We start from the raw sequence: 13817 nt of genomic DNA on the forward strand, positions 1-13817 counted from the left end.
CCTGTTTTTTAAAGAGTGTTTCCCTTGTTAATCAGCCAGGGTCAATATGTCTCCTAATCACCCCTCTCAGTTTGGCCCGAAGAAACCAATCTGGAATAACATTTTTACAGGCTATGATTAAAGATGCTCCAGACCCAAAATTCTAACCCTTCCATCTCCTCTTCCCCCTGCTACCTCTGATCATAGTTAAATATGGAAAAGCTACAGGCTTATTATTTTTTTTCTTCCCCACTATTTAAAATCTGGAATTGTTATGGAAGCTGTACACATATGGGGCCTATTGACTTTTTATTGAATATTTAAACATTGGGCAAGAAGGAGTTAAGACAACTGGCCTGTGATCCATTTCTCTCCCATTTCTGGGGCTGGAGAGGTCAAGATATTTTCAGACAAAGAAAGAACTTAGATGACCCAGTATTGTAAACATGACGGTAACTAAACCTCCTGAAAGATACATGGTTATTTGCTAGGAGGAGTGTCCTTGTTTATGGAATGCACTTTGCCTACTTTAGGACTGCTCATGGTGAATGAATGAATTTAAGGAGCCTGGCTTCCTAAAAAATGTTAACAGAAACTATTCAGTTATCTGTCTGTAAAATGGAAATGTTTCATTACAGAGAGCTTCTATCTTACTTGGGAAGGAGAGACCTGGGTGCTACCCTCAGTGTCTCAGACCTCCCTCTGCTTTGCTTGCCCCTGTTGATGGATTATATTCCTGAAATTATTCATAAAGTTTGATACTGGATGAGATCTAAATTTGTGTGAGTCTGATTTGAAAATACAGTCCTTTGTGTTACACACACACACACACACACACACACATTCAGCTACTGAATCCAATTATCTTTGAATCACGCCTTAGAGTTCCCACCTATAGGTGATATCAGACACTGATATTTCGAGAGACAGAAGAGCTGAGAAATGAAAACAAACAAAGGTTTTTTTTTTTGGAGCCAGGAGCCTAGAAGAGAAGTTAGGATTACTGAGCCCTCCTCTTCAACGTTACCTAGCTATGTGACTTGGGCTTAATTTTCCTATTTATAAGTTGAAAGTGTTGTGTAATATGATTTCTGAAACCCTCTCTGGTTCTAAAAATCTGGGATGTTGAAAAAGAAAATAAGAAAAACAATTTCATGACATAAGAAAACCCAGAACATGAGAAATAAGACAGTGATTAAGTCCTCCCTCTGGTGGTCACCATGTTCAAAAGCCTATCCTCATTGAGCCATACTCCTGAGGGCCTTTGAACTTTCCAGGCTCACATGCCTCTCTGGTCTAGTGTGCACCCCTCCAACCCACTCTGTTCTGCTGTCATTTCACAGTTTTATTGTGACAGAGTCAGCCTTGTTTCAGAGGATTTTTTTAAAAGTATTTTTCTTTTTTCAGGAAAGGCAATAGTTTCTTTCTTTCTTTCTTTCTATCTATCTATCTATCTATCTATCTATCTATCTATCTATCTATCTATTTTAATGAAAGTGCTGGGGATTGAACCCAGGACCTCGTGCATGCTAAGCATGTGCTTTACCACTGAGCTATACCCCACCCCCGAGTTATTTTTTCTCTCCATTAGATTCTAGTCTCTAGAGGACAAGGAGTGTGTTTTAATTAGCTTTGTTTCTCCTATTGTGTTTATGTGTTTTACATTTAGAAGGTTCTCAGTGAATATTTCTAGAACTGAATATACGCCCAGGAGAGCGAAAAAATTGGAGAATTCCATGCAGTGCCATTTTGCTTACTACTGGAAAAGCTCAACTTCTGAGTAGAGCTATGTTTTTTTTTTAATTATTTATTTTTTGTTTTTGCCTTTTTTATTTTGGGTGGGGAGGTAATTAGGTTTATTCATTTATTTATTTATTATATGGTGGTGCTGGGGATTGAACCCAGGGCCTTGTACATGCTAAACATGCACTCTACCACTGAACTATCCCCTCCCCTCTAGAGGGTTTTTTTTTTTATTAGTATTACTTTCAGGCTAGGTAGAGAGGAGGAGAGAGAATTTCAGTAAACAATAGTAGCAAATGAGACGCTGTAAGGAGGGGCTTGAAAAGACAATTAAAGTTGTTTTTGTTTTTTTTTTGATAGTTAAAGTCTTGAATCCAATGTTAGCTCTAAGAATAGACTGAATAATTTTGGAATATCTAGGCAACCCCAATGTATTGAGTAGGAAAGAGTTAAATGACTTTAATGTTCTAAAAACAGCTTTTCTTCTGAGGCAGCAGTGGTTTGGAGGTGAGCTATGTCTTCTGCCTGTTAGGCATAACCTGTTTGTCCCTTGCAGCACAGTTGTAGAAAAAGGTGGAAGCTTCTTCAGGAAGACCATGAAGGGACCTACTGCTTTTAAGGAACACACTTTTCCCAAGAACACTTTGTCCCAAATCTCCTCTTTTCCACTTAGAAGGTGTTGGTGGGTGGAGGGGGTGGTAGAGAAAAGGAAGGGAGATAAATTGGGTGTCTCAGTGCACTGAGAAGAGAGAAAAAGGAGATTATTGAGATCCAAGGGTGATAACAGTCTAGAGAAACTTGGTAGAGACATATGAGAAATTTCTGTGACTCTGAACGGCGGGGTATAGGGTGGTTTCATTAACTAAGACTTTTTTTTTTTTTTTTTTTTTTTTGCAGCTCACAAGGAGAATGCAAACACGGACATCTCCAACTCTATGACATGAAGCCAAAAATGACATTCTTTAGAGCCTAGGCAACAAAATATGGTTGAATGTCAGCTTCATCTGAACAGATTTTATATTAAAAAACCCCCTCACAGATTCTTGCAATCCCACAGAAAAACAAGTGAAAGATTTGAAATCACTCTTTATAGGAGAGAAACACGAATGGCCAACAAACACATGTACAATTTTTCAACCTCACTATGGATCAGAGAAATGCAAATCAAACCATTTTTTGCTCAGCATTCTGGCAACATTCTAAAAAGGGTCATAATATTAAATGTGTGGGGGAAATGGCTACACTTTTACACTATTAGTTGGTATAAAAATTGGTAATGCTCATTTTGGACATTGCAATCTGGTGCTATCTGTTACACTTTAAAATGCACGTACTCTTCCACCCAGCATTTCCGTTTTTCAGTATTCACCCTGGAGCAATTCTCACACATGCCACAAAAATGCAGGTATAATGAATTTTTACGCTTTGAGTCCCTCCATAGGATTGACCACCATGTCATGACAGTAGATACTTGATAAATTTTACTGAGTTGAATGAATGAATAAATGCTGGTAATTTTGACAATTCTGATAATTTTGATTTAGGGAATTTCTCTCCAAAGAGGTTCTTGTTCTCATTGGATATCTTCCTCTTCCAGCTGTTTCTTTGATTGGAATTGATCTCTTGGCCGTCTCACAGGAAATTCCCGATTCTCCCTGCACAGAGGCCATCAAGGCAGATGAGGATGCTGTAGTCCCACTGCTGTTGCTCCTCTCACAAACAACGTCTGCTCTCTCACTAGGACCTAATTAAACTGTGAGGCCCCCACATGCCTCTGAGGACTAAGCCAAGGGTGATTTTTCCAGGTTTCTAATCTTTTAAATTGCCTATGTGTCAAAATTTTCCCCATGGCTATTATTGGTAACACCTTGAAATAACTGAAAGTTATACCAGAGAGGGAATACACTTGCATGGAAGATAGCCCTTGCCTTTGGAAGTGCTGCAAAATAGCTCTTAATACTGAAGAAACAAAATCTTTTCTGCTTTGTGAACCAGTGAAAATCTAATAAAAGTGTGTCTCCCCTGGGTACTTTTCATCATTAGCATCCCAGCCTCACACTTCGCTTTAACAAATAACTTCTTTTAAAAGTTTCTCCAGGGAGAAGACAAGGAGCCAAAAATACCTTGGAAGAAAACTTTACCTAGCAACCTGATGAGGCTGTTTCATACAGTTTCTAAAATTTAACTTCATGAAGCCATGTGATTTTTTTAGGTTCTGATTTTGGTATGTACCAAAACTTCTACGTGGTTAAGCAAATAGGAAAAAAAAAAGTAATGCCTTACAGGTGAGTAGCACTTCATGGCTTTCATTATATAAAGCATTTATTATAAATGCTACTACCATAATTAATCACCTACTACATGCCAGGTCACTGTGATGATCATTTAATACATGTAGATAGAACTTAATCTTTGCCACAATCCTATGCAGTAAGGGGTATTACAAATCCCATTTTACTAATAGAGAAACTGAGGTTTAGAGGAGTCATGTAATTTGCCCAAAGTCAGATAGTTAGCAAGTGGCTGAACCTGGATTTGTTTGACCTTAAAAGCCTACAAACTTACTTCTCTTGGTGAGAATATTAAAAAGGTGAACAACTCTTTTCCTTTTATATGTACAATTATTCCAATGTCTATGTCTGTCTCTATCTTTTTCTTCCTTTCTTTTCCTTCTCAAAAAAACCCCTAAACTCACCACATATCCTTCATCCCCTCCTGCCACATGTGCCCTGACTTCCTGGTACCACTCTGGGGAGCGCTATCCACAAGGTGATCTCTGTAGGGGCACCTCCTGAAGCATGACTTCATGCAATGTGAATGGTGCCCCCTGGAGTTGTGCAACTACCAACTCTGTGGGTTTCCTCCCTCTCACCTTATCAAGAACTTCAGCTCTTCCATCTCCCCTTCCTCATGGATCTCTTTCTCAATCTCTTGGATTATTATCATCTGCTTTTAAACATATCTACTATCCTCTGCTTTAAGGACAAAGACCCAAGAAACAACTACCACCACCAATCGTCCTTGACCCTATATTCCTCTTCCTCTTGCTTTATCAGCAGCGGTCAGTATTTACCATCCTGAAATGTTCTCCTTTCTCAGGTTCTATGCCATCACTCTTTCCTTGTTTTCCTATTTCCCTAGCCACTCCTTTCCTCTTTCTTTCTCTGAATACTTTCCTTTATCCATTCTCTAAATACAAAATTTCTTCAGGCCTTTATGTGAGGCTCCTTTTCTTCTCTTTCTATATTCTCTTCTTAAATCATCTCATCTATCTTGTGATTTAAAGTACTCGCAAATGCATATCTTCACCCCAGACCTTGCCTCTGAGTCCTATTCTTATGCCCAATTTTCTCCTTTACAACCCCTCCCTGAATATCTTACAAGCATGTCAAATTTAACACTTGCCTAACCAGATAGTACTGTTTTCGCTCCTTCCCATCTTCTTAGAAAATGGCATCATCCTCACATAGTTGCTTAGGTCAGAATCCTGAAAATTATCTTTGATTCCTGCCTTTCCCTTATCCCTGCATTTAATCCATCATCAAGTCTTGTCTATGGTATCTCCAAAACACACATCAACTCTGTTCACCTTGTCTGCTGACCACCCTACTTAGAGCCTCCACACCATCTCTCAATGGGTGCTTTAATCGTTGCTAGCTGTAGCTACTTCTTTCCTAATCCCCCTCCCAGCCTCCGCCACCAATCTATTCATGTAGCAGACTTTCACAAAACGTAAACTGGATCACATTACTCGCTTGCTTAAAACATTTGAGTGATTTCCATTGTGCTTCACATAACTGTCATATAGGAGGCCCTATGTGGTCTGGCCAATGCCTACCTCCCCAACTTCACTGCAACTACTGTGCTCCAGATGTCTTCCTTCAATTCATTAGATAGGTCAGAGTCTCCTACCCTTAGGCCTCTGGATATGCTTAGAAGCCTTCCCTGCCCCCAACCTGGTTCCCTCCATCTTATCCTTCAGCTGTCTTCCAAGATTCTTCTTGTCAAGGTCACCACTGACCTCCACATTGCTAACAGTGATACTGATAAATGTAGCACCTCTTCTTTCTGTTTGTGGAGCAAATTTCCAGCTTCCCTACTAGATCTTGAGTTCCTTGAAGTCAGGGACCATATCTGCAATCTATTTTCATTTCCCAGGAGCCTAGCATAGTGATTGGCTTATAGTAGGTGTTTAATAAATGAATGAAGGTCAAAGTTGAGACCTCTTGGCAGAGATTGCTGCAGTAGTAACCTCCAGCTCCTACTAGTGTAGTGGACAGAAACTAGAAGGAATATCGAGAGATAGAGTTATCACTGGCAGTAACTATCTGTTGTCAAAATTCTTCTGATAGTAGCTTCCTCATCTGTACCATCAACTCCACCAAATTTTTTAATATCTCTCTTATTATAAGATTAATTTTTAAAAGATTGCTGAAGTTGTTTTTCTGAGTCCTCTGCTGCCAAATTCCTACTTGTGAATTGCAAAAAAAAAAAAAAAAAATCATTAAATGAGATTTAATTTTTTTCCGATAGAGGTACTGGGGATTGAAGCCAGGGACTCATGTATGCTAAACCTGCGCTCTACCACTTGAGTTATACTGCTCCACCAAGATTTAACTTTTAAGAAAACTTCTAATTATGAAAATTTTCAGACCTAACAGAAGTAGAAAGATTAGTACGAATACATATGTACCCATTACCGGCTTAAAAAATTATTCACTCATTGCTAATCTTGTTTTAATTCTAGCCCTATCTACTTCCCACTCCCATTATTTTGAAGCAAATCCTGGACATGGTATGGTTTTCTCTGTAAATATTTCTGTAGGTATGAGATAAAATTATTAACTGCTCACTGGTACCCTTTCTGTTCCTCAAGGACTTAAAAAGTGAAGTGTTCATTGAACAGAATGTTGCTCTTCCCAGAAACCAGACAACTAACATAATGATTTTATTTCACGACTTCCCCAAACTGCGTAAGTTCTTTGAGGGGTGGGGGGTGAGGGAGAGTGGATATGATAGCACCTAGCTTAGTACTTTGCAATCAATCAATAGAGGGTCAATAAAAATAAACAAAACCAAACCAGTGTGCTTTAGGTTTTTTAATACAATCGTATCCACATGAGTCTAGGGTCTTATTTCCTTGCTTTTGTTCCTTTCCAGAATTCATTACTCTACAGGAAAATTTCAGATTTTGTTAAAACAGCCAGAGAAGGGGGAGTTGAGGGCAGAGTAAGTTCTTCCTTCCCAGGAACAAAAACATAAAAAAAAAAAAAAAAAAAAAAGAAGCACAAAACACAAAACCAAAGACTAATGATTTCAAACCAAGAAGACTTTTCCAAGCGGCACTAAAAGGTGGCCGTGCCTCCGAGGGCGGGGCTTCAAGGAGGCCCCGCCCAAGCCCCGCCCACGCCGGATCTCCGCTCTCCTTCATCCCCTCCCCTCGCCTTCCAGCTCATCCTCCCGGCAGCCCTCACGCTCGCGTCGGCGTTCCACAACATGGCGGCCGACAGTGAGGTGAGGTGTTTGCTCTCTACCTATCTCCGTCTCTCTAAGTCCGCTCCTTCGCGTCAGCGCCTCGGAGCTCACTTTCTTACTTTTCACTTCCCACAGCCCGAGTCCGAGGTATTTGAAATCACGGACTTCACCACAGCCTCCGAATGGGAAAGGTGAGCGAGTCTTATCACTTTGGGCCCCGGTGTCTCCCCTTCTCCTTCCCTAACGTAAGACTACAGGTGACGCCACTTTGCGGGAAAAGTAAGACCTCTGAGTACCCGGGTCTCCCTTCTCTGGTCAGCCGCAAGCTTCTTACGCGTCTCGCGTCTGACAAGCCCCGGCCCGCCTCCGGCAGTGAAACCCCGGAGATTCCGGCTCTCGGAAGAAGTTTTGATTTCTCTACTCTCAGATCACTTTCCTTAGACCTTTGCTTCTCTAGTTGTAGCCCACCCGCAGCAGCAGTTTCCGAGCCTACCACTTCCGTTCCTGTTTTCCTGTCCTTTTTAACTCATTTTGTTATTGTAAGCAATAAACTTAGCAGCTGCCTTTGCGTCCCCTCCTTCCCATCTACATCCTTTTCAGGAGGAGGCCTTTTCTTCAGAGTCCTGGTGGTTGTCCATCTGCCACACTCCCACCATCTCTATCCTGTCTTTTGGAATAACCTTTTAAAATTGCGTATGGCTTTGGAACGCTTTGATTCAAGTTGTTCCGTTTCAGTGGGTAATGTGCCCAGGCTTCCTGTGCCATTAGACTCCATTGAACAGCTGAGTGAAACTGTTGCATCACTGAAATTTGTTGAAAGCCAAGTTTGTGTTGGAGTGACAGTTAAGATCGAGAAGTTACTAGTTCGATGTCGCAGAGACACTTCAGTTTTCTGGGTGTTGAGGTCAGTAGTTAGCTTGTTGCAACATTTTGTAATCTTTCTGATCAGGAGAAGAAATCCACCTGGTTGTGGATGCCCTGTAATTAGACGGCATAGGATAATGTAAAAGATCCCTGCTGAAATACTAGTTTGACCTGTGGTACTCCCCGCACACCCCCCAGAGTCAGTAAGACATAACCACACTGGCAAGGCTTTATTGAGCAGGTGCTGTGTGTTCACAACTATACCAACAGAAAAGAACAAAAGCAAAACAAAACCCTTGGTCCGTGTATTTAAAAAAACAAACAAAACAGCAGGTAGTTAAATTGTAAACCAAGCAGTACTAACTATAAAAATAGTAGTTTAAGGATGATACTGTTGTGGATTTTAATTGTTGGAGGTATTTTCATAGAAAAGATGATGTGCTGGGTCTAAAAACTGGGAAATAGTTGGTTAAATATGAGGCGGTCCTGACTGAGCAGAGACAGGTGAAAACCTTTGGGACTTAATGAAACTGGAGTGCAGGCTGTCTGTTGAAGGGAAGTAAATAAGATTATTAAGGAAGGAAGGACCAGGTTTTAGACATTGTCCAAAGCTAAGTAAAGGAATCTAGATTTGGTGCTTTAATACCAGTGATTCTCAAACTTTAGTGTGCATCGGAATTATAGTTTATGATTGTGTATGTCTGAGGTGGAGTAAGAAATTTGCTTTTCTAACAAGTTCCCAGGTGATGCTGATACTGCTGGTCAGGTGACCACACTTGAGAACCATTAAAGAACAAGTAGAGAGAGATCCTTGATTTTAGAGTGGCAAAGTGATACGATGAGAGTTGTTTCAGGAGATTTGGTAAACTGAAGGTGAGTGAGTGAGCTACTTTGATTAGGCTGGTGATTTGGAGACTGGAGAGAAAGGATAAAGGGAAGGTTGTAAGACATTTCAAATGAGTAGCTATGCTTGATGAAATATAAGAGTAAAAAAGAAAATCAAACATGGAACTGCAGTTTCTTGCCTGAAAGAATGAAGATAAGGAAGTGGCAAAGTCAGAAAAGTAGTTTCAGACCTGTTGAATTGGAAATAACAACGTAATGTCCTGAAGGTAATTAGAAAATGAACTGGAATCTTGGAGGGTGGGATCAGGAAATACTATTTAATGGAAAAATGATTACTTTCCCTTAGTTTCTGTAGTGAAACTAGTGTTTATAGTTTGTGAGAAAATGTTAAGACTTTGGAGTCTTTTAAACCTTTAGTTTAATGTTGAATGAAAGTTCTTGTCAGTATATTAGGAGCCATATGAACAATTTACTGAAAGGACTAAATAGATGCCCGTAACTCTGTCATTTATCCATTAAAAAAATACTGAGTGCCCACGTGTCAAGCACAATGCAGGGCTTTAGGGCTGTGATGGTAAGTGAAAACAGATGGTTCCAGCTCTTACTTTACAGTCTAATGGAAGAGACAGACGTGAATCAAATAATAGTACAAATGAGTCTGTAAGTACAATTGTAGTAAGAGTTAAGGGGAAAAAACCTGGTCTTTTAAGAGCATGTAAGAAAAGAACCTAATATAGTGAGGAATCAGAGGAAATGACCCTTAGGTGAGATTTGGAGAGGTTTCAGGGATAAAGTTGCTAAGTTTTTCTAGTCAAATCTCAATACTTGCAGGATAGAGTCCAGTTTTTGTCGTATTAGTACTGATAGAATTCAAACAGTAAGTATTTTAAGATATTCCTTTTATTAGAGCTATATTTAAATTATTTTTATTATAATAATACCTTAGTATAGGATTAAAGAAAATCACCTGTAATCCTACCACCAGGAGACAGCTACTGTTAATATTGAGAAAATTCCTTCTTATCTGTGTATTATAAACTTTCTGTATTAAACTATATTAATGCTTATTTCTATAGCTTCCATTTAACATACGGACATTTTCTTATTTCTTCAAATGATCTTCAAAACATTTTTAATGGATGTATATTAGTCCATTGAATGGATATACTGTTAATTTAGGACTCATTGCTGCAGTTGGACTTTAAGATAGTTTCCAGTTCTTTACCTTTATAAATGTAATGTACATTTCACATTGACATTTTTGCTCACAGATGTATGCATTTAAAATTTTTATTTCTTTTTTTGTAAACATGTTATTTGTGGAGCACTCATAAAGACTGATAATTGCCATTTGGCTGAACTTCCCCAAATACTGTATTAATTAATATCTTTTAATTTTAAAGAGGGAATTAATTAGAAGGTTCAGTTGAATCATAAAAACTGATTTATCATTGCTCATTACTATCGTTACAACAAAAGTGTAAATATTAATTTATGCTGTTACTGAAGGGAAAAACCTGATGTTTTTGAATAAATTTTGAATAGAGTTAACTCTAGTACTCTGCACTATGTAGATGTTTTAGGAGAGCAATGTTGCTGTTAGATTTGCATCATGCTTAAACTGTATAAGAAGTCAGCTTCTTAGAATAATAACAGATCATCTGAAAGTGTCTTTTAATATGTATTTAAACTACCACTGAGATTCGACAGTTTTTATCTGCTGATGTTGAACATGTTGCTAGTCCCAATTCTTTCTCTTTAATGGCTCTACTTGATCATTAGATTTAAAGTTCAGGTGGTGGATAGTTTAAAAATCTGCTGTTTATTCCTTAAAGATGAGAAATCTACTTTCAGTTTCTTGCCAGCTGTCCCTTAAAACTTGTTTTATTTTAATGGGCAAAGTTCCCAAATAATGTTTTCTTTTGAGGGGAGGAGGAGGCAGATCAAGGAATTCATAAATATCTTTAAAGGAAAAGTTAATTTAAATCAGTTACTTTGAGGGTAGTGAAGAGATTATCAGTTTTGTAATTTAATAATATTTGTCTATTAGTTTTTACTTCTGTTCCAAATTTATTATATTCATTTCAATACAGAGAGATTTACTTTACAGAATTCAGAATGAGTTGTTGGGTAAGCCGTAGGCTTTAAAAAAATAAAAATCTGAGAATTCTTGGACTAGAGATTATTTCCATTTTTATTCTACATCCATGAATTAGACTAACAGTACTAAACTTACTGAGCCTTCTCTGATAAAGGTGCTAAAATTAAAAAAATCTTATAAAGAATTTGTATAACAATGAGAAAAATGTGGTTATATATTTAGAAAGTTTTTTTTTTTTCTCCTTCCTAGGTTTATATCCAAAGTTGAAGAAGTCTTGAATGACTGGAAACTGATTGGAAACTCTTTGGGAAAGCCACTTGAAAAGGTCAGACCTATTTGCTGGTGTCTCTAAATTTTGAAACTTCCATTTTTAAGTCTGCATTTGATAAATTTGAAGTAAATGTTTTTTAAAGTTATGTATAATCTATGAACATAAAATTGCATCTGGAAGAACTTGGATTTGAATCTCTGGCAAACTATTTGTAAGATATTTGTGAACTTTTTTTAAATAATAAAATTTTATATGTATAATGTCATTCTTTGTGGGTGATTTTATTTGTTTCTTTGGCTGTTTACTTCTCTCTTGCTTTCTCTCTTAGAATGTTGGAAAGTTGTTTTTCAAATTTTTTTCATCAGAGAAGAATTGCAACTACCAAATTCTTAGGTAGAGTATTCTGCTTAACTAATGAGGAAAAATCTTGGTTTTAACAAGATTTGTTGTTGTTAGTAGTTATTTTATTCAGTTTTTGTATTTTATGATACTACTACTGTTTGTTCCCTCCTCTTTTATTTTAACTTTGTGGATGTTTTGAGGATATTTAAGAGTGAAAAAATTATTCAAAATTGGGGCAGAACTAATCCTAATCTAGGATATTGATGGTTTTGCTCGTAAACCGTACTTTAAATGTTTACTGAAGCGTGTGCTCTGAGAACAGACGTAGATTTTATGTATTTCACTGAAGGGAACTAATGAGTTGATTTAGGCTTGTAGAGATGCTTTGCTTGTTAGATAATTCTTTTCAAGTAAAATTGATCATTGTTTTTATTATAAGTCTATTATTAACTGGACTTTACCACTCTGTAAAGAACTCTCAGTTCTCAATATTTGCTAGGGTTTTTTAGCTTTATGGTGATGTTAACAGAATTTGAGGCTCAAAGCATTATGATTTTCTTTATCCATATGAATAAGATCAGAAAAAGTAACATATAGAAATCACATCATTTAAAGATACAATGAAATATATAGAATAAATTGATTTACTATTTTAAAATATTTTATGATTGCATTTTTGAATAAAGAGAAAACGTGAAGTTCTCAAACACATATTCTATTCTACTTGAAACAAATATACAATTACATTGATACAGATGCTAGTAAGATTAAAGGCAAAACAAGTTGGGTATAACTAGAGTTGGAAATGATTTGTACTATCAAAAAAGAGAGCTGAAGTGAGTAGTCGGGAGCTCTGATATTACATTCCTTAATTCTTTGATTTACAATATTCTCTGGGTACCCTTTATGTGCCAGGTCTGAAGAAATAGTTAACAAGATAAGATCCATGTTTGCCATTTCACATAAATTCTCAGGAGAGAATTCTAGATGCTAAGTTCAATTTTGGAATTTAAGTTGGGTAGTGTATTCAAAGTAGGTAGCATACCGCCAGGCAGGTAGGAAGGGCAAAAGGAGTGTTCTCAACCCTTTTCTCCCTACAGGGAGTAGTAAATAAATCAGACATAGAAAATATGAACAGATTTCAAGGTGAGCTGTAACTGTGATGAATAAGATGAAAGAAAGTATGAAGGATGGATTACTCAGCATAAAAAAGAAAATTTAGAGAATACCTTAATAAGAGATTCTAATTTGTGTGAAGGACGGTAATTACCAAGTCTCTTTGTCCACTGAAGGGGAATTAAGAGAAATTATTTTTAAAATACCTTTAATTAAGGAAAATTTCAACCATATATGAGGTAAACAAAAATAGTATAATGAACCATCATGTGCCTGTCACCCAGTTTCAATTGTTCTTTTTCTTATTTTAATATTACCTCTCTCATCCCCACCCCTACTAGGTTTTTTAAAATAGTTTTTTAATAAAATACACATCATGCACAAAACTTAACTGCTTAATTTTGATAAATATTTACAACATGTAAGACTCCTCATTCAAGATACTGGACATTTCTTTCAGCCCAGAAATATCCCTAGTGAACCTTTCCACTGGATCCTCAAATTCTCAAGCTCCTCACTCTTGCCTCCCCTTGCCTCCCTACCCCCTCCCCCACACCACCAAGGCATCTGCTGTTCTTTTTTTCTTTTAAACCATAGATTACTTTCACCCGCTCTACAGATGCATACACTGGTATCATACGGTACATACTTTTTGTGCCTGGCTTTTTTTTTTTTTACATGAGATTATTCTAGGTTGTTGCGTGTATCAGTGTTTTTAATCTCTCAGTAATAGTCTATTGTATGAGTATACCACAATGTGTCACTTGTTGACAGATGTATCACTATTATGAATAAAACAACATTCTTATATAAGGCCTTTTGTAGGCATATAATTTTGTTTCTATTGGGTAAATATGTAGGAGTGGAATTACTGAGTCATAGGCTAAGTCTATGCTTAACTTTATGAGAAACTGCTAACGCTTTTATAACATTTTACCTAACCACCAGCAATATGTGAGTTTACGTAATTTCATATCCTCACCAAAAATTGGTTGATTCTTGTGAAGTTTAGTCCTCCTAATGGGTATGTAGTTCGTGGAATTAGTTGTATTTTTCTTTCTGGTTTTAGTTTGTATTTTC

At 37.3% G+C, this 13817-nt stretch overlaps 1 protein-coding gene across 2 annotated transcripts in view; it reads left to right on the forward strand.

Annotated features, from left to right (window-relative positions):
* The first annotated feature begins 7156 nt into the window (after positions 1-7156).
* Positions 7157-13817, forward strand: part of RAB3GAP1 (RAB3 GTPase activating protein catalytic subunit 1) — a 94197-nt gene continuing 87536 nt past the window's right edge. For both annotated transcript variants that reach the window (XM_010984037.3, XM_010984040.3), the window contains exons 1-3: positions 7157-7236; positions 7333-7388; positions 11258-11333. In XM_010984037.3, coding sequence (XP_010982339.3) covers positions 7219-7236; positions 7333-7388; positions 11258-11333 — 150 coding nt within the window. In that variant the 5' untranslated portion in view covers positions 7157-7218. The remainder of the gene's footprint in view (positions 7237-7332; positions 7389-11257; positions 11334-13817) is intronic.

This window comes from Camelus dromedarius, chromosome 4, assembly GCF_036321535.1.
Source record: "Camelus dromedarius isolate mCamDro1 chromosome 4, mCamDro1.pat, whole genome shotgun sequence".
In the NCBI taxonomy this organism is placed as follows: Eukaryota; Metazoa; Chordata; class Mammalia; order Artiodactyla; family Camelidae; genus Camelus; species Camelus dromedarius.